The 23741-nt window shown below is 46.1% G+C and overlaps 1 protein-coding gene across 3 annotated transcripts; it reads right to left on the reverse strand.

Moving 5' to 3' along the window:
• Positions 1 to 480: 480 nt before the first annotated feature.
• ndrg3a (ndrg family member 3a) lies at positions 481 to 23353 on the reverse strand. 3 transcript variants are annotated; one of them, XM_058072327.2, is made up of 17 exons: positions 23191 to 23353; positions 13871 to 13952; positions 12953 to 12985; positions 7213 to 7318; positions 7025 to 7145; positions 6760 to 6822; positions 6606 to 6666; positions 5614 to 5700; positions 5080 to 5136; positions 4326 to 4429; positions 4183 to 4248; positions 4045 to 4096; positions 3892 to 3939; positions 3714 to 3749; positions 3575 to 3626; positions 1710 to 1748; positions 481 to 1309 (listed from the first exon to the last, which is right to left on the reverse strand). In XM_058072327.2, exons 2-17 carry the CDS (start codon positions 13925 to 13927, stop codon positions 1137 to 1139), a joined length of 1155 nt encoding a protein of 384 aa, XP_057928310.1. In that variant the 5' UTR covers positions 13928 to 13952; positions 23191 to 23353; the 3' UTR covers positions 481 to 1136. The 3 variants fall into 3 exon arrangements, with proteins under 3 accessions (XP_057928310.1, XP_057928319.1, XP_057928328.1); XM_058072336.2 differs by lacking the exon at positions 1710 to 1748; XM_058072345.2 differs by lacking the exons at positions 12953 to 12985; positions 13871 to 13952; positions 23191 to 23353 and adding an exon at positions 10229 to 10594.
• Between the last annotated feature and the right edge of the window lie 388 nt (positions 23354 to 23741).

The following is a 23741-nucleotide window of genomic DNA, read 5'->3' on the forward strand; positions in this document are numbered from 1 at the left end:
GAAAGTTTGGATTTTTTCTCCTTTAGTGATACTAAGTTTCAATATGTATTTTGTGTTCATTTGTGTTATCATTTAAATCACTCAACACAATCAGGAAGAAAGAGGAATATAAATCATGTTTGTGGAATAGTCATATGATGTGGACTTTTAGAAATGGCTTATTATTGTGTGCAGTATACAAAACAATATCAGATGTATATTATTTAAAAATGCATTAAAAAAGTTAGTGGACATTTTCGTCATTTATTCCATTTTAGTGTTGAATTATACCTCTTTCACAGAAAAGCCACCGTTCTTTCAATGTGCACTAAGTATAGACAAGGTAGTCTGTAACAAAGACTTGAACTGTGGAAATAAAAAGTGCGGCTAGAAACCAACTCCCCACAATCAGCTCACTTTTGCAATAAGAGGAGGTGACGCAAAAGGCTCTCTTTTAAACGTTTGTTGTTATACGCACGGAAGCAAACACGTGGAAGCCAGTCATACTCTACCTGTTTATTCAGTAGTCAGTAGTAATATAAAGGAGATGGATCAGAAGACAAGTGAAAGGAACCCCTGGACCAGGCGTGGCAGGCAGTTTCAAGTCTGCGTTATGATTGAATGCAACACAACAATCAGGAAAAAAAGAGTGAAAGCTACGGCCATGTAAACAAGGGTAAAGACATCTAACACTTCCTGTTTCTCCAAACTGGCATCATGGAACTTCTGCCGCCACGTCGGTTTTTATAGCTCCCTGCATCAACTTCAAAAAACACACGAACGCAACACAGTGAGTCACAATCCATGTAGGCTGCGTGATTAGACTTGAAACCAAAGAGATGGAAATAGTACCTTATGTAGACAGGAAATACTGTATATACCGACCACATGGGGCGGGGGTGGACTTAGGAATGAAATAAATACAAGAGACAAGATCACATCTGAACATACAAGACGTCTGAATGCAGCGGTAGTCGTGGTCTCAGGAACGTTTTGGGTTTAATATTCACCCATATGCTTTTGTTAATAGAACTAGAACATTCTCTTTTCTTCTAAGCTCCAAGTTCATTACAGAACCTGCGGGCACTGGACTGAGAGAGAAAGCGGGGGAGCGAGGGTACATAAGTTACAAGGGGGGGGGCGTGCGCATGGGGGCCTTAGCAGGACACCTCCATGGTCTGGGGTCTGGCCTGGCGGTCGAGCCCCGCAGTGGCGCTGTTCTCCAGCAGGCTGTTCAGGTTCTGGCGGCTGCGGCTGCTTTCCATGGAGGTGATGCTTGAGGAGGAGGTGGTGCGTGAGCGAGCCAGGCGAGTCATCCCGACAGACGGCACTGGGGGGGGGACAAAAAAGTGTAAGGAAAGTATCCTATGGGGACATTTGGATGGTCTGATCCAAAAGCGCTAACATTTAAGTGCTGTGCTAGGCATGCACACACGTCTTACACGTCGTATAACTATGGGGGGAGTGAGCTGAAAAAGAAGGTCTGCATGTGTCCAGGTATCACGACAAGAAAATAAAGCACCATCAGTCCATGCAGCAACAACAGAAAGCATGCTAAAGAAGCTCAGCAGCTCCTACAATTGGATGAATGTGTGTCAAAGTATGCCAGATATCCTCCTCAACAGATAAACACGGAATTTCTGCATACTTTCTACATGACATTCATCCACCATGGGGGGGTTGTGAGGCCATATGGCTTCAAAGCGGGCAGCTTCTTAAGACCCGGGTACCTGATTCGTTGCTCAGATGACTGAGAAGAACATATGGAACTGGAGGCAAACATTCAAGAGGGAAAGAAAGAGGAAGAAAGGGTGAAAGGCTTTCCTTGTTTCAGTCCAACTCAGCATGCAGTAGATGCTTTTTTCCCCACAGGGGGGGTAAGGGGGCCGCAGAAAAACACACGCCCATAAAATGTAAAATGAGCAGGTCACAATCAGGTCATTAAAGAGCCTCAGACTAAAGGATTGTGGTCTAAAAGTGACAACCCTAGTGTTGACACTTTAGCACGGACTCATCATGGTGTTTTCTGAAAACTAAAAATAAAACATTTTTTTAAAGAATGCCGAATGTGTGGAGGATCCACTGATTCCTGACTCAGTACTGGAAGTCCAGCAACCGAGCAAGAAAAGCCCAAGTGCAAAGCGTCCCCCCTCCCATGACTCCTTTCCTGCCATGCACGCAGCGCCATTGTGTTAAGGAGGTGAAAGCGGCTTTCGGGAGCACGCTGAGGTGTGTTCACATTTATTTTCCACACTTTCCTCTGCATGGAAACGCTCTTTTTAATCTGGGCTAATCCTTCAGTGGCATTTACTCCACAGGAGGACTCGGTGGCCTTTAAAGCAAAGCGCCAAAGGGGGCCTCTCACGGTTGGGGAAGGGGGGCACAACACAAGTACATATTTTGGACCGAATGACACGGCGTCACAAGTTCACGCCTGATTTGAACACACCTCCGTGTGTTTAAAGTGGCGTCATGGGATCACATCTTATATTAGCCTCTGCAAATTATATACAATCATTTCATAAATGGACAGCATTTTAGTCTTTTTCAGATGATAAATGAGAGCATTCTGTAGTCACCCTGGACAAGGATAGCGATATGATGACGTAGAAACTATAGTTAACTATCGTTAGCGCTTCTCATTTAGGCACCGCATCTCCATCCTTCCAGCTTCCTCACGTGCCATTTCATCATGTACACTCAACAACAACATCTGGTGCACTTGCACACTCGTCACGTGACAAATTCCTACCAGGTACCCCCATATTGGCTCCACTGACGCCCTAAGACGGGTCTAATAGATCTGGGATTTACACAACGTGAATGTACATTTACCACGATAAAGTCCTACATCGACAAGAATAAAAGTTGGACTTTTAAAAGAACAAAAATCGGACAAAAACAAAGTCATACATTTATGAAAAAAAGTCAAGTTCAAGAGAATAAATTTTACATTTACAGAAAAGTAATATTCTGAGTATAAAGTTTTAATTTTTCACTACTTTATCATGACTTTATTCTCGTATATTAATGGTAAAAAAGTAGTACAATTACAAAAAAGTTATAAATTTACAATAAAGTGGTACATTTAAAAGCGAAAAAGTCATACATTTACAAGATTAAAAAATCTTAAATTTACAAGAACAAAGTCATGATTTTATGAAAATTAGTTGTAATATTACAAGAAAAGTCTATTTTTTGTCAAAGTTGTACATTTACAACAAAGAGTTGTAATATCATGACAATAAAGTCATAAATTGACAAGTAAAAAAGTGGACATTAATGTGCTTTAGTCACGGAAGACATGGAGGCCTCTTTAACGGTGCACAGCAAAAAGAGAGCGAGAGACAGAGAGAGAGCGAGCGAGAGAGCGAGAGAGCGAGAGACACAGCATTTCAGCCCCGCCTCACCTACAGAGAGTTAGCAGTGCTAGCAAACACTGCAGGGAGCAGAGAGGAAACCAGATTATCGTCTACTGGTGCTCGTTTACAAGACACGGCCATGACAGGCTGTGGCCACAAATGCATCATCAGCACAAAGAGATATTATTATAGACATCATTATTACTTTTGCAGTACAGGACATGATTACTTACTGTAGCCCATGCCCTGAACGAAGTACTTGAAGGCCTCAGCCAGTTTCCCCGGCTGTCAGGAGAAGAAGTCAGAGAAGGTGTAAAGTCAAATTTAAGAAACGTGATGGATGTGCACGTCTGAAGGAGCAACACTACCCACCTGAACAACCTGGGGTAAGCCCCCACAGTCGGCCATCTAAGAGAAGAACATGGAGAAACATCATCAGTTGAAATGGACTTGAATGGCTCCAGTAGAACGGAATGGAAGAATGACCGAGTCAACCCATACGTTATTACGCCCACCCCCGTTTGGAGAAAAGCACATCGGCAGTATTCACCTTTAGCAGGGTGGTCTTGGTTGGATTTAACCTGGAATTGCACTCCACCTGAAAGAGCCATACAGCTTGTTCAACTCCAAAGAAAAACAATCAAGAGTCCTTCTCCTTCTAAAAGCTTGTTAGCTAACTAAGAGGGATGGAGTGCAAGGTTACCACGGCGTCCACAGCAGGTGACGTATCTCCAACTACCAGCAAAGCGGGGCACCTGGATGGACAGGAGGTGAGATGTTAGCGAACCGCACCCTAATAAAGGCTTACGTGTTTGAAATAACGGCAGCCAGGTTTGCTTACGTCAGCGTTTTGACAGAGTGCTCGTTCAAACCCACAACCGGCCGCTCAATGTCCAGGTCCTGGCGACTGTTGGGCGTCAGAGCAACAACACGGATGGGAATGAGCTCCAATGAGCTCACCGGAATATGTGGTGTTGATCTTACTATTGGTAGGAGCCGCAGAAGAGGGCCAGGTTGTCCTGGTTGATGTCTTGGGCGATGTGCAAACGGTAGGTCTGGATCAGTTCCTGGTTTTCGGTCAGCTCATCCTGGGAATGGAAAACAGCGATTGCACCGCTTTCATGCCGATAACGGACAGGATGAAAAGATGATTCGTTGTTGGCCAGATCTCGAAATGCAGATCTCATGGAGAAAACACCCAGGATGTAATAGCTTCAAGAATACACCAATTCCCGACTTTTTGGAAAATGATTCCGAGCATAACTTTCACTTTTTTACTATTTTTTTGCTTTTGTGATAGCTGAAATATCTCAACACAAAAAAGGGTTATTTTACATCAAAATAATATTTATTTACATCATGAACTATTTACCATTTCCACATTCGGGACTGAACTGTTCATATTTCCTTACAATACGTGACCTTCTGCACGCTACACTGCTCCACGTTCTTCCACTTCCTCCTTCCTGTCCTGTCATCCATGTTTTTCCCATCCAAGTTCACGTTCTCCCCGTGTTTGGGTTTATAAAAACGTATGAACCCGTCTTGGGCAGAGCGGTTAGACCTTTTGAATGCACTGCAGGGGAAGACCTGGGTTGGAATCTCCACCTGGGGATCCCTGTGTGGAGTTTGCATGGAGTTTGATAGGCTCCAGCATAGCCCCAACTCTAACTTGGTATTGAAAATAAAGTGTGTCGTTTCAAGTGAAGACAAAGAAATAAAAGCAGCATCAACTCACAGTGCTAAAGTGGTGAGCCATGACGATGTCCACCAGGTTACTGGTCCATCCAGACAGCTGGGGACGACAAGACATGTGCGATCGCTTAAGTTCACAATGACAAAAATACAAGACAACAAACCCTTCGCTTCTCCCTTTGTCCAGTGACATCCATAGTTAATAAAAGAAGCATCCATAATTCTGCTTTCAGAGGACGGATCCGTTTAGCTTTACGGCCTATGAATAGCATAGGTAAGCAGTCAGCATAGGTAAGCAGTCAGCATAGGTAAGCAGTCAGCATAGGTAAGCAGTCAGCATATGTAAGCAGTCAGCATAGGTAAGCAGTCAGCATAGGTAAGCAGTCAGCATAGGTAAGCAGTCAGCATAGGTAAGCAGTCAGCATATGTAAGCAGTCAGCATATGTAAGCAGTCAGCATAGGTAAGCAGTCAGCATATGTAAGCAAGTAGCAGTACAATGGTGTGCAAAGAAAGACGGCACAGAGGATGGAAGGTAAATAATTGAAATGCTGCAAAGGGTACCGCGCTCGTACTGACTTTGGAAGCCGCCCAGTCGATCCAGCCTTCAGCACACGGGTCCACATTGATGAGCACCAGCCCCTCCACCAGGGTGGGATTGTTCAGCTGGAAAGAGACCACCCATTAGAGGATGCCATTTGGCTGTGAGTGCGTTTGAGTTGAGTTTCACAGTTGCAGCGTTGCAGCGCTGCTTCATACTTACGAGCTGCATCAGGGACCTCCGACACTAAGACGGGGTGCGACCTCACTAAGTAATAATGCAGGAAGTAGCGCTCCGTGTGCGTGGCACGGAGCGATGCAGAGTGTGGGGTAGAAACTACACGCCATTTGTTTTAACCAGGATTCCCCCTGCAAGATTTAACACTTAAAGGTATCCTGCTAAAGTAAAACTTACTGTAAACGCCCATGACGTTTCCACTTACATATTATTTATAAAATGTGTATTTTGAACAACATGAAGCTGAACTGAAACTGTACTGCATAGCATAGCAATGCTGGTAGAACCCAAAGGCAACCATCAGCAGCAAAAACCTCCTTCCTCCATTTTAAATGCTGGATAAGAGCGGAATACAAATGGCGCCCTGCCACAGCGGCCATGAATCCACCACGGGAGAACTCCGTGTTCCAAGTCGGTTACAGCAAATTAATGTCAGAACCAATTTCCCTTCATTCGCTCTTTTCACAAGACAAGTGCAGCAACATTCCCTCACACTGGGTTTCTAACCTGCACCCCCCCCCATCTACTGTATGTTACTGCACAGCTCTGCTGATGAACACACTTGCCACTCATTGCAGGGCTAAAGCGTGGAGCGTGGAAAGGGGGCACGGAGCCAACAAGGTGATTCATCAGCGAGACAGACTGTTGAGGACCATGCCGCCCTGGGGGGGCCGGCCCAGAGGAATAATGGGAGGCTTGGTATCCGGCATAACGAGATGTGAGGCCTGGACAAGCGTCATTGATTACAGGGCGAAGCAAAAGGAGGATCGATTGGGAGAAAAATGGCACTCACCGCAAAACGGCTGAGGACGTACGCGCCTGCTCCCACGCCGATGCCGATGACGCTGTTGACCCTGTGGCGAAACCACGGCTGGCGTAAGACTGAAGACCGTCACTCAGTGAATGCATGCAATTATTGATCGGCTATCAAGGAGAGGGACGCTCACTTGAGCTGAGTCATCACAGACGGCAGCATCTCGGCCAACTCGTCCATGGTTGGATAGCGATAGCTGAGGACAGATGACATGCCATTGGACTGCTTCTTTACGTGCAAATGAATACAGGAAGTCCGGTTCATCATAAATACTGTATAAATACTGTATATAATACTGTACACACACAGGTTGGGAGTACAGGCATGTACTTCCATTAGCAAATGAACTGCCAGCTCACGCCAGCCATAACATATGTGATCTTAATTTTGGCACGCACCCGCTGGGGAAGGGGGGGGCCGCCTCCTGCTGTCCGGGTGCATCTACGTGAACCACTGCAAAGTGCTGCGTGATCTCCTGCATGTCCTCATAGTTAAACAGGGTGTTGAAGCAGGACTTGTCTGGGAAGGCGCAGGACAAAAATGAGTTCACACTAAAAACTAAATATTTTGGAAAACGTTGACTCACGATTGAGACCGATGTCGTGGTAGGTGAGGATGATGGGTCTGTTGCCCTTGGGAACGCCTCTCATCGTCACATGAAGAACGCCATGAGGAGTCTCAATGTCGTGCTCCTGCAGCCGCAGAGAGAGAGGGGGGTTGGGGGGGGGGATTTAAGAAACAGAAAAGCTGCATGACGAGTTTTGTCACACATCTCATGACTGAATTATAGCAAACAGCACAAACATTTCATTTTAGCCTGATAGCATTCATAACTATGTATATAGTACATTAACACGTCTGAATCCTTTGGAGTTTTTATTATTTTTTTATGTTTTAGGGTCTCCCTGTCCGTCCACCCCCCCATTTTAGCTTTTTGTGACTCCAAAGGGACCCGTAGGACAAGCTCAGTGACAGTTTCATCCCCTTAAAATTTCAATGACAAGTCTGATAACTTTTCAAGTTATTTTAAACATAAAGAACCAGATCAACAGCAGTGAAAACATAACATCCTTGAGAGAGGTAATTAGTAATGAATTATTAAAGTGGATAATAGAGGCAATATATGTGTATTTCATTCAGAGCACTGATACAATCTTGGGCTGTGAAAGATGACGAATACCATAGAATACTGTAGAGCATCTAATATGCTATTCATAAGGTAGAGTGACATTCCACTTAAAGCTGAAATAAATCTGTAATTCTGGTTGATGATTGTGTTTTCTAAACAGGATAAATAGTTGAAAAGTCCCATTGAACAAAAACTAATGCATTTGCATCTTTTGATAAAGCATGCCCCCCCCCCACTAAAAGGAAGAAGAATTTAACATGAACACACTTGAAAAGAGGGTTGAAAATGCACAGCCTTTCACAAGCATGACTCTGCAGAAAAAATGCTTTGCAGAGTCTCTGCAGAGGGCCGCATTAAAATTCAGAGCACTCACTCCAGCCTCATCATTCTATTCACCTCTTTCTTTTGTACCCTGCTTTGGCCAAACAACAACAGAGTCCATTGTGGAAGCGGTGTGAATGGTAGCTAGCGAACACCATGTGGGAGGTGATACGAGTGAAAGGAGTAACGGCTTCACTTTACGAGACAGCACACCGACACTTGCACGGTCACGGTCAGGCTGCTAGCGCTAGCCTGGTCCCAAGGCCTGCTGGGTGTCAGTCGTGACGAGCAGGCTGGGTACCGACGGGTTCAATCTCCCATCTCTCCATGATGCATGAGCCACAACCTCTAACCTCGACCCCCCGCCCCCCCAAGGTCTCAAGGACAAGGCTGCAGTCGTTTCCGAGAGCAATCAGCGGTGACCACGGCATGGCGCCCCCGACACCACTAAATCAGATATCCTCGTTTCGCGTGGGTGCCGACTCGCACGGCGATGCGCAGCAAAACAAAACTGATTGCAGCATCACCGAGTCCTAATCTACAGCGACTAAAGATAAAGACATTTCCTGTTGTCATGGCGCTGAAGGCCTTCTCGTATAAACGGCCTGGGTGGCATGTGCGGATGGAGATCCACCAACTTGTTACAAGTACTCCTCCTGCCGTTGAGGAATTGTGACTTTGAAAATCCGACACAAGGACGTTAAAGGAGGTGTGTGGCACACTTTATGTAGGCCGGCAAGTACGTCCCACCAGCGGAATGTGACAAAAACAGCAATGAGAACAAGTTGATAAGGCACAAAGACGGAAAAAAAAAGATCTGGGGAGTTCATAAACGGATGGGAGCAAGTAGAGCGTAACTGACAGATGCGGGAGGAAAAAGAAGTCTGGTGTGACCAAGTGAAACGGAAGGGAGGCATCGGTTTAATATATCATGCCTTCCCATAAATGGGACGCAAAAAAGGATTAGACAAAGCGAGAGAGTAGCTTCTATGCATTTAGCCACCGGCAAGCTCTATTGATCTGGGAGATGCTTCTCAAATCATTTCCTGTCCAACACAAACATACAGCAGCAGCATGACAGGAAAGCAGACATGGGGTGGGGCTGCAGCTTAAGACAGAAAAAGGATTTCAACATGGCAACGGCGGCGTGTTTCTTTCTTCTTGTTTTGTGGCTGCTTTGATGACTGAGGGTTGGTATTAGGACGGTTGCTAAAGGCAACTGGGAGCCTGAAATACAAGAGAATGGAATAAGGTGGGGTGCAGTAAAGAAGGAGAGCAGTATGCCATGCTCTCCTTCTTCCCGCAATCTCTTATCAAACCCCCCCCATGTTCACCCCGCCCTGCCTGGAGTGATATCAATCACCCGAGTGCAGCGTTACAGAGCAGAAACCCTGAGCAGTCAGCAGCTTCCAAATGACAAGTGTACACACAGAGTACACAGAGTACACATAGTACATGTACGTACTGTATGTATGCTCTACAGGAATAAAGTCTTTCTTTCATCGCTTATGACACAACCTTCCCCAATCTGGCAATGTTTGTATATCATCAAAGCTTGAAAGCTCCCCTTCAAGGTCTCTGCAAGGTAGGGGGGGGGGGCGCTGCTACAGTGTGACCTCTTCAGAAGACTACAATGAAACAAGTTGAACCTTTCACAAACAATGATGACACACAGAAAGCAACACACGGTGGACTGACACAAGCACGCCCCCGGGTGGGATGGACACCCAAACATACGTGACCCTCATGGACCCTCATGGACCCTCATGGACCCTCGCTGGCGGCTGCTACACAGGAAACAGACTAGTCACAGCACTTCACCCAGAGTATTTTTACATGCTGAGCCGCCTCTGCGTATGGACACGCACACACAAAACACACACACACATACACACACACACACCAAATGGTCACGCCATGATAGCAGCTGCCCGTTTCCCCCCCAAAAAGTCCCAGTGCCCCGAAGGTGGTGACAAGGAGCCTGAAGGACCACCAGCAGCTTCGTCCTTCTCGGCTGCTTTTAGCGAGTCTATGGGGAAATCACACACCAACCCCCCCCCCCCCCCCCAGACCCCCCCAGTCTGAAGCAAAGCCCTTAGCTGCTTAGCTGCAAGCATCCAGTCAGGTGTAGCAGGATACGTTTGTCACTCACCACTCCATTGCCAGAGCATGCGATCTGGTCCAGATCCAGAATAGCTGACATTGTTCCCCACACTGGAGAGGGCTGTGTTATGCTATGCACCAGAGTGTGCTCGGCAGCGAGGAAGAGCTCCGGCAGGAGGAGGAATAGGGCAGGGAATGTTGGAAGGAAGGAAGGGATGGAGGCTTAGGTGGAGAGAGCAGCAACACGACACGGAGAGACAAGAGAGGGAGCGAAGGAGAGATGGTAAATAATCTGAATGGAAGCGGAGGATGAGGGGCGGCGAGGATGCCGATCGACAGAGAGGGAGAGAGACGAGGGAAAGACAGTGGGAGGAGTGGGAGAGCGCAGACTGTGCTTAGTAGTCACAGTGCGTCCGCACAGTCAGCCAACGGTGCATCTAATTGGATTGCGGAGGGTCAGGTGGGTGGAAGGTGGAGCTATAGGGGGAAAAACAGAAAAGAGAGAGAGGGGGGCTGATGGGGGGGGGGGGGGGGGGCGCTGATGGGGGTGCAAAGGATGCAGAGGCCGTCCAGGAAAACAGGAAGGCTGCTGACATCATGCAGTGACGCTGAGAAAATGATGAAAAGACTGACTTTGACCACTCCCCAGCCCCCCCCCCCCCCCCCGCACCCCCCCTCCCCAAAAAATGGGCTCATCACATTGCCTACCATCATGTCAATGTACGCCACACTAAACCAATATCGTCATCTCGGTGTGGTAAAACGCTCAGCAGGATTTAATAGCAAAACGGTCCCATTTTCTCCAGTCATGTGATCTGCTCAGTGTATTGATTTCCACCCCCTCCTTTGTCCTCTATGTAGTTGTGGAGGGCACCCCTGGCAGCCTATTGCCAACAGCAGGGGGAGGGACTCTGGAAAACACGGGCCTCTCATTGGTCAGATGGGATGAGCACGCAACAGCATGCTGGTTGTAGACCAATTCCATTTATAAAACCGACCACCAGAGGGCGCTACTGGCACAAAGGAACTATTACGGACAAAAGTGTTGGGGCAGCTGGTCATTACTTGAAATGGGGAAAAATGCCAGATTTTCGCCGGGGGGTGTTCAGGGCACATTCCACCGACCAGAGACTAAGTCTCTCAGCTGGCCTGGAAACTCCTTGGGATCAGCCAGGAGGTCTAGGCTTGGGATGTTGCCCTCGCAACCCAACCTCAGATGAAGATGGACATTTCCATTTTCTGTTTTCATTCATTACAGTGGTTTTGATGGGGCTGGGGCTACAGCTGTGTAAGCTAGTCATGTTCTTCCATACCAAACTAATCAAAACATTGTGGACCACGGGCGTTGGGGCACAGTCACGCTGGGACAGGAAGAACATTTCCACAGATTGTTGCCAAAGGTTAGAATCTCTCATCATTGTTACGGTCTTGCAGCCCTAGTAGCTTGTATGCATTGTATTGGACTATATTTCAAGACCTGGTAATGGTGCTTCTTATCTAATTTAATAGTAGAAAACTTCATTTGTGCATGCTTATATAGAAGAATGGAAGTGCACTACACTTCACAGCAATTGCTACAGCCATCCCATAAACGGACTAATGATGCCCTCTGCTGGGCACAACAGGAAACTACAGTGATATTTTGCCATTACAAGCAAAACATTTCAAGTAATAATGAATACGTTACAAATTATGATAAATACTACAAAAAACTGCTATTACAAGTTGAAGAAAAGGTAAAAAAAAAAAAAAAGGAGGAGACGGGGGAGATTTTCAATTTAAGGCACCACCTGCTGCAGAACATTTTCATCAGGATAAAACAGCCCTGTGTTCCTAAATGCGCATTAAAAGCCCGGCAGTTCCCATGGGTGGAGGACGCTGAGTCACGCCACCCTCGTACAGCGGGAATGTCATAAATAGCACAGGACTGCAGCAGGACCACACCTAGCACAGAGGTTGTCCTCTCCCGACTCGCTCTGCGTGCTACCTTGCTGTACACACAGCCATGCATCCTCCAGCACGGCTGCTGGAATGCCAGGGGACCTTTAGTTCCACAAGAACAGGAGAAGCTGGCTTTGTCCCTCCATCAGCAGGATGAGGCTCAATTGTACTGCAAGTGGGCTCGTCAAAAGGAACAATACACAGCCCTGTTCATGTTGGATGATATAATCCCACTATCTGCCCTTCTATTTACCGTTTACTTTGCCAAAATGTCTGCTGTGAAAAGGGTCATTAAAACAAGCAAGCAACAAACAACCATTTGTACCTGGACCAGCCTTCTGTTGGGGCACCGCAGAGGGAAAACAATCCTAAAATAGGACACCTTCAGCAATGCTGACATAATAATATGAGATTTGAACCTCTAAAAATGATATTTACCTTTTAAACTACATCACAATGAACGTACATGTCGATCAATTTCAGAAATAATGAATAATCATATTTATGATCAATTTACTACTCTGTTGCTGGATCCACACCACAAAATGAAGACCATAGACTTAAATATACAGAGAATAAAGGTAGATAATGTCATGAAAAAAGTAAATAATTTAAATTTGAAATGTAAGTGCTGCTGGTAACGGTTAGGCCAGCAGAGAAGGCCTTGCTGGCCCTAACTGCACAACACTAGTATCTATCTACAGTATGTGGCTGGCGTTTTGTAAACACTCAATAGATCACTGACATTGACACCAATATATTGGCAAATATATCGGCAAATAACACCTATATACAGTAAATAAATAAGTCAAAAAAAACAGAAAATACTCACCTGACAGTCAAAATCCTGAAAGTTGCGTGCATTCTGCAAAAAGGAAAGAATACATTTAGTCGTTTTTAGAATGTGACATGCAAATGTAGAGCTATTGACAACACACTTCACAACGATGGCCGTCTTGATGAGCTTATGTGTGTATTTTTACCAAACAGTACATTTTCATCATCCAACATCAAATACAAATTCTAGCTAGATGCTACGTACTGCAGCAGCATCCCTTGCAGGAAGCAAGCCTCAAAGAAGCGAGCTGTGGGGCTCAGTGGGGTGCATGATTTCCACAAACCAGTGATGCCTTGCTACGTGTTCTTAATTAACTGTGCTGGGGCCCCCGGTGGCATCACCGTGTTGCATTTCAGTCCCTTGTGCATCTTGTGTGTCCTTCTGTGTTTTTGTCTTAAAAGAGCTAGCCACTAGGTGGTGCGAGAACTCAGGGCCGGTCTCTCATGCAGAGATGTCATCCTCCGCATGGCATCCAAGCCACCACGGAGGTAATATCTGATACGTCAAAGGCCTGTGCTCTCAGGCATCAATTCATTCAAAACCACAACAAAACACTCCAATGGCTCCCTAGACATATGCTGTTTTTGGTCAGCATATCAGAGGCTGACAAAGAGGCAGAGTCCCCCCCCCGCACTCATATGATTTGCCCTTGCAAAGTAAAAAAAAGAAAACAAATTTACTTGTGCCCGTTTTCTATTTTTCTATCCCTCTCCCTTTTTTCTACCTCTCAGTTGAGTACATATGAATAATTCACTTTGATGAACAGTACTGCAGAGTATGCATTCCTGCAGTATTAGCGTATGCATTTGACCGAGAGTGCTGTTTGCGGTTCTCAGACACGGAGCGGCCCGTGCCCGTTGTGTTTATGTGGTGTTTGCGTACACGCTGCGGCGAGGGTCACAAGCGACGTACCTTATTGGTGAGGAGGGGCTTGATCTCCGTCAGCTGGACGTCCTGGAGCTCATCCATGATCCTGTTTGGTTCCTGTCAATTGCTTCAGACAAGAAGGAAAGTATTAGTCCTGATCGGCCCATTCTCTTGCCATATCCGTATCATGACCCGCCATGGGGGCAAAGAAAAGTGTGAATGCCAGTAATTTGAAGGAGGTGATAAAACACAAATTGAATTTGATCTTGTCAGGGCGTACGGAAGATCTGCATCAACAATAAGTTAATTATAATACTGTATTGATATGTTTTATAAGGTACAGTGAAGTGAACTAGCAATGTGGCTAGTTTTGTCCCAAAGTGGGTCTTACATCCATCGGGTACATAGTACTACCTTTTTGCAAGTGTATTCTTGTTATGTTAATTATGTCTTGTCACATTGGACAGCGGCCTTGGAATTGCCCAATGGCGACTCATCATAACTCATCATAAAAACATTGAAAAATGTACAGTTAATCCATGCGATCGCTATCAGCCGATCTCACTCAGATGGAATCGGCAGCACAAAAAAAGCCTGATGGACACATCCCAAGTACGTATCGACATTATTCGGTGTCAGGTCCTGTGTTATCAATCAAGTAGAGATGGAATGAATGCGGAAGAGAAGAAGAAAAGAAGAGCCTTTTCCGTCTCCATCCTCCCATAATGCACCATGCAACGTGTTCTCTCGGAAAGGTCAAACGTCCAGTCGGCACAGGTGGTGTTCAGACACTCATTAATACACAAACACCATAAGATGGCTCAGGCCAGGTTTTACAAGAAGCTCCAAACCCCACCCTCGTTTGTTTTCCCCTTGAAGTCCGATCTTTGTCCCTGTTCCTAATTACTGAACAAGAAGCACTCCCACTCTCTGTGAAATTAGGATTGGCCTCTTACATCAGGTGGCGACAGGAAGTGCTCTCGAGTTACCTGGCAGTGCCATGGACAGCGGCGCATCTTTCACAACAGCAGGGCTGGTCTCGGTCAATGCAAATGGAATCTGCCTGAGCACCCCCCCAAAGTTCCCTTAGACCGAGATCCCATCAGTGCAACACAATCCACAGTACACAAAGATAAGTGGAAGGGCCGCCCAACACGTCCTGATGCAGCACAGCAACCTATGCAATGACCTTGGGCTGCTGTTATGAAGTGACCTTGAAGACCGCTTGGAGAGAGCGGCCAAAAACCAGCGTGGGGTAGCAGCAGCGATGCTATGGGTGAGTGTCTGTTACATCCTCGGACTGCCTGAACAGACAAGCGTCCTGCTGACGCACGTATCGTGTCAGAGGTCAAGAGATCCCGTCACTTGCTTGGGAACAACTCGGAAAGCAGCTGGATACAATCCTATAATTACATAAAACAACCTAGAAAAAACGCTCAACAATCTGCATGACTGGGAGGGAAAACAAGCCCAGCAAAATCCCTGCTGACAAATCCGGCTCAAGCGTGGACTAAATAATATTTAGACAACTGAACAAGGAATAAAGGACAACAAATACTCGGCATGCTTGAGCGGATTGGACGGACCAATCCAACACTTCCTTGGGCTGTTCGTGAAAGTGCAATGGAGGCACAGAATGATTGACTTGTAACTGGTCAGTCGGGTAATCTGGGTGTGCATGACCAATGAACAGGCTTGACTGGGGTTCAGCCCAACCCCACCGACCCTTTATATTGAATTGAAAGGGCGGCCAACCACACTAGAGGTGTTATGGGACATCTACACATGGTACACCTTAAAGGTGCCATCACTCCACGACTCCAAATAGCAAGATTTCTTACCTTTTTCTGTTCATTCTAGCATGGGGAAACTAGTTCATGTGAGCTAGCTAACAATGGGTGTCATGGGAAATATGTATTTTGACGCTAATGCCCCCTCAAAAATGCTAACAATGTTCTATTCACATCACAGCCACACCCTAAATTGGCGGGTTAGCTTTTAAAAAGGATGAAAATCAATATTCCAATAGAAGAATCCGTATCTTGGCTAGTTTTCCAATGATAACCATTGGCTTTATTGGACTCTGTTGTTCTTTGGGACTTAGGACTCTACCGTCCTGGTGCTGAACCTGGCTCATTCTCACCGGAGGAGCCATAATTGGCCTACATTTTGGCAAAAGAACTTTTAATTTGGATTAAATTCCAAATTGGAACATTTTACTGAGAGACCTGTTTGACGGTGTTTGCCTTTTGGTCGAGGAGGCTACTTTCATTTCCTGAAAATAATACACCTTAACTAATCACCAAATTATAGCCAGTGTTTCGATGTTTAGTTTCCTTTTGAAAACATCAAGCATCTCCTCACAACCTGACATCAAATCCCGACAGAAGGTCGGTAGTTGGTACCCATGCACTGTTCAGCATATGCAATGGTTGCCATGGATACTAAGCTTGTTGCTGATGCTTAATTCCAAGATGGGATATCCCCAACGGAAAGATTTGGGGCGAGGAAACCAGGGGAGTGGATTGTGGTAGGAATTAGCACTGATTGCGGTGCAGCTCAAGACGGTGAAAGTCAACCCTCACGCCGTGATGGACATTGAATGCAACAGCAAAGCTCAGTGTTGAATTGATGCAATGTCGTCCGATGCAATAGGAGGGAAACCCCATTAGCGATCCACAGCGCTTGCCTCATCTTTGTGCCGTTAGTGTTGCTGTGGAGCGAGAGGATTGATAGAGCTAATGATGCAGAACAAGTCTCTGTGGCCTTCGCCGTACGACTATCTGGAGAGGCAAACTGCTCTCATAAACACTTTGTGTGATGCCAGTATTCGCTGTAAACGCTCCTGCACTTGGATGAAATGAAAGTAACAACTTTGTTTCTTCGAGTCTACAGTCAGCTCTCGGTCAGACCAGAACTCGGGTACCCTGGAGCGTCACGGGGAATAGAACCTGCATGTGGACGAGAGGTCAAAACACCTATTGAGGATTTATAGAGCTTATCGCACGGAGCCCGATAGCTGCCACTTTAGCAGATGGCGTCGAGTGATCAATGAGCAACATGGCCTCCTCCTCCTCTTCTCTTCACACTCAATCAGTCAGTGTGGGGAACCTTTAAGCCTGATAAGTCCAATAAAAGCCAGGCAGCTGTTTTGTGCCACATTCATTCACAGCCAACCTCTTTTACGTCATGACTGGACTTTAAACCTGACATCCTCTCGTGCAGGTTGATCAAGGTTAATGCCGATGTGGCTCCCTGGTATTAACCTGCTTCTGGATCTCTGGAGATTCTCCCTGGAGTAAATCCACTGGGCATATTGCCATGCTAGCAAAGGAAGAACACCATAAGTGTCCCTTTGACGTCAGCACTCACAGATGACGTCCAGTGTGTTTATAGCAAATGTGGCTTGGGGTCGAGGGCTGTGTAGTGATGAAGTAATCCCCTAATACCGCATGATAGAAATAACCGGGACCATGCACAAACTCTGCAGTTCACTGGTATTCACTGGTAACCTAGATTGGTTTTAATCACAGAGGAAATGAAGTGACCTATATTTACAAACCTCTGAGTGCATTGAAGGGAAGCTACCGTTAAACTATAGAAGGGAAACAATACAGATGGTCCTTCAGTTGAGTCTGTTGTGTTTTGGTGAATTTGTACCTAAATGTAGGGCCCTCCCCATGTGAAAAATGGGATTATACTGGCCGGCATCTAAAATCTCCGATATAAGCGCTATGATACACGCAGTCCATTCCAGATACGAGCACCTTAATGTTTATGTAATGACAATTTATGTACCCTTTAGGTTCATCATATATGGGTCATTGTTTTATACAAACACCATATTCATGTCATTCATCAGTCTGCCTCAAGCCTGGGGACATAATGCAGGTCAAAGTTCACAAATAAGAACCAAAGTGATGTTCTTCCTCAGTTTTACAAGCACAAATACATATTCCATGGGCTGCGTTCTTCGACAACATATCTGTGCTCAACCGGAGCCCGGCGTTGACAAGGAGCGAGCAGCCTTGGCACCGTGACACAAACTGGGCCAGAACAAATTCCAGAGACGCTGCCACCAACCAAACAATAAAGCCTAATGGATATGTCCCTTTTTCTTTGTGCTACGCTAGCGCACGTTAAATGTGCACTGCTGAGATGGCACCCAACTCCTCAATTTAAAAACGCCACTCCCTGCCAATTGAATGACTTATCGAAAAATGCCACTTTTTTTCACCGCAGAGTGTTGTCTTGCCTTAGCTCTTTTATACGAGGAGACTTGAAGAGAACACTGCAGCAAAGTGGAGGCTGTAAAGTATAATACCGCAGCATCCCAACCTCAGGTCAAGCTAATGTTAGTCTGGGTGCTTATGTCTGCCATCAGATGCTAGCAGCTATGAATGACTAAAGCCATGTCTTTTCCCTCTCCTCTCCCTCGTCTTCGTCTTCGTCTTCCCACGATTCCCACGTCTTGTTTAGTCCTCGCTCTTCAAAACTGAATCATGCCAATTAACTCGTCTCTCCATGCATTTGACACAATCTTCTCAAGGAGAAGCTCAGGTTCGTTCAGGACAACCTGTCCACATGGAAGGAAAGATGCTCATAGGCCGATTCTTTCGCTTGATCACATGGAAGACACCTCCCTATCTGGAACTATGACGCTCTGTTGCTGATTGGATTAGACAGAATTCAGAAGACGGTGACAGCAGTCCAACGTGCCCATCAGCCGCCCCTCATGATTGACATGGCGGCTAAAGCTGTTAGCACTCTGACACTCTGACTGTGACTGTGACTATGAATGGTTGCGGTCTTTCACCCACTTCTGTTGATTTCTAACCGACTGGGGCCCGGTCACGGTGGTCTCCATGGCAACTGCTGCGATATCGCGATGACATCCTGTGGACCGAGGCACCCCACGGTTGGGCGCTGGATGGTGCGACTTCATGGGCGGGATTGCCCATGAACACTTGCACAAAAACCCCGTCTCAATTATAAGCCAGAAAATGGCGAATCACATTTTTTGCAGAATCGTGCAGCCCACACACACACGCGCACACGCACACGCACACGCACACCCCATGCTTAATTATACCCGTTCTTAGACTCCATTGCCATCCTTGAAGTTTATAGGCTTCTCCTGACAACAAGCTGACAGATCCCTTTGCTTCTTCTGACAGCATCGCAAAAACAATGATGAAATATCTCTCTGATGTCTTCTTCTGTCTCTACTCCATCATAGCCGCCTCTTCTTAGCCGCCACTTTTGGAAACTAAAAACAGGCCAGTGCCAATTTACAAAAAACTCATCCAGTAGAGCAAGTACAAAGACCAGAACGCAGGTTTTACTCCTCAAATTCCAAAAGACTTGTTTGTGAAACCACAATTAGAAGTGTTCCATCCATCCGTCCGTCCATCATTACGATTGACTCCCTCTTGGAGGAAGAGTGAACACATGCGTATACAATACACGTTCTCGTGGGCACTAGGCTTGGGACCATAACAAACCTAGACCTTGGCACATTCATTCTATAGAACAACAGCATGTTCAGAGTGAGACTTTTGGCTCTTATGGTCACTTTGTCTCGTTGGGTGGAGGCGGGGCTGCTAGCCTACACACAGAGTGCAGAAGAAATAGAACACAGAAATGCATTGCAATATTTTTTGTCATTGTAGTTTTCTTAAAAGTAATGAGAAGGTAATGTGAGGATCGGAAAACTACCGCCATCTTCTGGCAGTAAACATGCCTACAAGAGACAACGCTAGAGGCTGGATGTCCTCCATTAGCGCCTTTGTTGACTTGGTTGTGATGAATTCATGCTGCTATGATGTCATATTATTTCCATAGCTGATGCAACCGTCTCCCCCCCGTCCACATAGCCCACAGTGGAAATGCTGCACTGTGCTGGACGGCAGGTTGAAAGCAATGGAGTTGAACATGGCGGCCTTTTCAGCGTAAGCAAGGTGTGTACTTCAGTGAGAGGCCAAAGGTCAGGTGAAGGCAGCTGCGCCCACCAGCACTCTTCCTAAGAAAGAGTACTCATTAAATATGAAGACAGCACACAGGCAGGAGAGGTCGTGCGCTGCGAGGATCGACAGACCTCCGTCTGTGAATGCCCAGCACGTCTCGGCGTGAGTCAGTGTCGGAATCGCTGCTAAGAGACGTGCTTCCTCATCGGAACACGACCTCGGCTAATGGAGAGATCCGTGCGGTCAGCGTGCCTGTCACAAGGACTCAACACAGACAACCCAATCTCCCTGAGAAACAGGGGTGGCTCCTCCGGCCGGACCGCTCCCAAGCCGGCGCCGAGGAGGCGGGCGGTGTCCGTGGTAACAGCGCTCAGATCCAATGACCTTTCCCCCCCCTCGTCATTTACATAAAATCCTTCTACTCATCTCAGGATCCTTTGTAGAATTACTAATGGAACAACATGTAACGGAACAACTAATGGGGGTGTCCAAACTTTTCCCACAAAGGCCACATATGGAAAAGCCAAAAAATGCGGAGGCCATTTTGATACTTTTTACGTTGTAAAAAGCCACCTATTCACCTATTAGTACACCTTTTGCTCTTTTTGGTTTTTGCTACAGTGTTTTGCTAAGAATAAAAAAAAACAGCTGCAGGCCTCAAATGGCCCTCGAGTCATAGTTTGGACACCCCTGTCCTTAAGCCTCCCATGAAGAACAGCCGGTGAACCAAGGGAAGTTTCCTTAAATCAGAAAGACAATGAGGAAGCTAATATTAATAATAATAATAATGATATATAATTATGATTTTTTAAAGTGTTATTTCTTTAAAAGGCAAGCAAATGTAAATAAATAATATCAGTGAATCACAATGAAAAAAAAAATCGAAATTCCGATTTTTTGCAATCTTAATGCCAATGCCAACTAAGACAGAGAATCCTTCTTCTTCTTAGTGAAGGAAGGCTTACATGAAGCCTGCAGCCCTAAATGACACAAGGTGCACCTTCTTCCCGTGTGAACAGCCACCAAAAGGACAAAGCGTCTTCAATGTGTGGCCTGCAAGACGTATTGTTCCAGCAGTGATCCCAGCAGGGACGGACACTGTGCACGCTGCAGGGGTGCAGGGATCCGTTGTTGTGTTAGTCTCAGCTGTTTTTCTTCTGTGGTTTTGAAGCGGTTGTGTAATTCTACACCTGCAACAGCTTCAATGATAGATGCGGCTCAGTTACTAACCCCCCCAAAGAAACCGTTGAGAACAGGTCTGAGTAACAATGGTTCCAAAACGGTTTGCTGGGACTGAGAAGGATGCACAGCCAAGGAGCTTTCATTTGTCAAAGTTACTGTAAATGTCACAACTCCGTCACACACAAAGACGGTTGTGAGGAAGCGACCGAACACGAGGAAGACGAGCTGTCAGCATTGTGGATTAATTACCATCCTCGTCTCTCCCGTGGATATTCTTCCCCGACACTCATCCCTGCCCAAAAAGCTCTTCTTGCTTTATAGGATTCTAATCCCTGTAATGCATATGTACTATTTGTTAGAAGTATCATTTGTCGAGCCGTGCAATGAACTACTGTGATAAGAGATAACATTCCACTAATTTCAATGAAATAAGAAGAAAGTCAGGAAAACGTCTCAAGGAATATATTTGTAAAAAGATTCCATCGTCATTGTCATTGTGATAGTTTCCTCTCTTTGGTCAAAACACAGCCACAGGACGCCATCATGTCTGCCCCTTGCTACTTTGTTAACACGTTAGCCTAGCCTAAGTGTCATGTTCCTGGAGAAGTGACGACACGTTCGTCCCTCATTGTCAACGTGTCTTTGTTGTGCTTCCTCTTTTTATTTACATTACGTTGCATCATACACGCTAAGTTATATTTCATTTCACAATGTACCCGCATTGTCCAGACTCTGTCCAGTCATTGTAGTATTCTTTAAAGTAATATGAAATACTATCTGGTCTCATGGTTCTGCTGTATGTTTGTGTAGCCAGGCACATTGTAGAGACCTGATGTGGCTCGGGTCACAATGAACGGTGACGCAAGATGTGTCCAACCACGGCACCCACAGCAAGGTGTTTTTATTACACACCAACGTAAAGAAAGCCTGAAGTGGAATACTTGACACGCCTTCGTCTTCAGGGCACCGTTGAAAAGCGATCTTATCCTACCATCTCCACTCCAACGAATGGTTTAATGAACAACTCCTGATACTTTTCCTTCAATAATCAACCAGGACAAGCGCCTCCAAGGATACGCCAATAAACCCACATTGTGCCATGTCAACAAAGGCGAGGCTTTCTGTTGCTAGCTCGCTATGGACGCTACATGTGCCAACAATGCCAGTGTTGTGACTGTAAACAAGCGTGACTGCTGGCTGTTTATTGCATCAACGGGATTCAAGACTTCCTGGTCATGAGACACTGCTCAGGGAAGGGGGGGGGGGGGGGGGCATGAAAACCCAAATTCAGCAAATTCGTGTGACAGATATGGACTGTCTTACGGTAACTTGTCAATCAAAGTGCATTTTAAGATGCCCTTTTTGAGGGTACGACAATACATGGGGGGCAAATCCAAGATGGGCAAACACCTGCTGCCTACGTCACGTCACCTGACGTCCTACCTGTGTGACCTTCGCAGGGTCGCCGTGACATTGCCTGCCATCAAGTGCTGACTGCTCTGATATCATTTGAATTGATCGCACTGCAAATGATGGATCAAAATGTCCCAGACACTGTTTGGGTGGTGGGGGGTGGGGGGTGTACCAAGTGAAAGAGCTAGAGGGCTAGCGTGGCAGATGTGGTTCTATCTAACAAAGTCCTAAGGTGGCTCATCTGAGCTGAAGCAGCCACCAGTTGGAATGATGATGACTCCAGTGGAGCAAGCGTGATTCCACCACAAATAATCATAATCATTATGCATAATCACAAAATAAGAACCTAATGCACATGTTGACGTGAATGTGATAGATCGGAAGTACAGGAGCAAGCTAAAGCTAATCGACAGAAATGTTACTATTTATAGCCGGAGCCCACACTCAGGGTGTCAGTCATCGGGACTACAGCCTCGTTGTGCTCCAAATCTCTGAAACGATGTTAGATGTTCGATGTAATGCAAGACAACAGAAGATAAAGTCAGGCTGCAAAAGTGACGAGACGAGTGCGGAAGGGAGAGAGCTACACGGCAGCGCCACTGTGAACAGCAGCGAACTCATTCCATTGAAACTGCATGTCCGGACTATTTGAAGCCATCCAGCATGTTGCAACGAACGCATTCAGGCTGTAGCGACGGCGGTCACGACGACTCCGGCAAACGACTCCATGACAGGAACACGAACAGGTTGGAAAATCCACCATCTATCCGGGCACATCTTTAACTACTACGTGGGTCGGCTTACCTGGACGATACAATAATTCTCCGGTGAGTTTCACTCAAGTCCACTGCGGGTTTTGCCGATATGGGATTTGAACGTCAAATGCAAAATAAAAATACGCCGCACTCGGCTGCCGCTTCCTCTGCTCTAACTAGTATTTCGACGTGATTGTGGGCGGAGCTACACGCTGCGTCGGAGACATCGGGCAGCCAATCAGAGCCGGCGCTGAGCGGCAGAGACAGGAAGAAGAGATAGAGGTCATACTCTGCCCTGAATATTGAAGACCGCGAAAAATGCGACCAGGAAGACAAAAGACGCTTCCGAGTATTAAGAGCTAGCTATATAAACTAGCTTCTCTTTAACAAATAATGCGATTTAATTGTAATTTCCAATATATGTATTCTACATTAGCTCCAGTCCTCCGACTCGGGAGTGTTGTGAAACACATAAAGCGTTTAACTTACAGGACACTTTTGTACATTAAAGATGCTAACATGAATCCAGTATAGGTCAATGTATTTAAGCTATCAAAAACTAGCCAAAATCTCGGCTTTGTGTATCATCTAATAATGAAT

This window comes from Doryrhamphus excisus, linkage group LG11 (assembly GCF_037039965.1).
Source record: "Doryrhamphus excisus strain RoL-2023G ecotype Guam linkage group LG11, RoL_Dexc_Guam_v1.1, whole genome shotgun sequence".
In the NCBI taxonomy this organism is placed as follows: Eukaryota; Metazoa; Chordata; class Actinopteri; order Syngnathiformes; family Syngnathidae; genus Doryrhamphus; species Doryrhamphus excisus.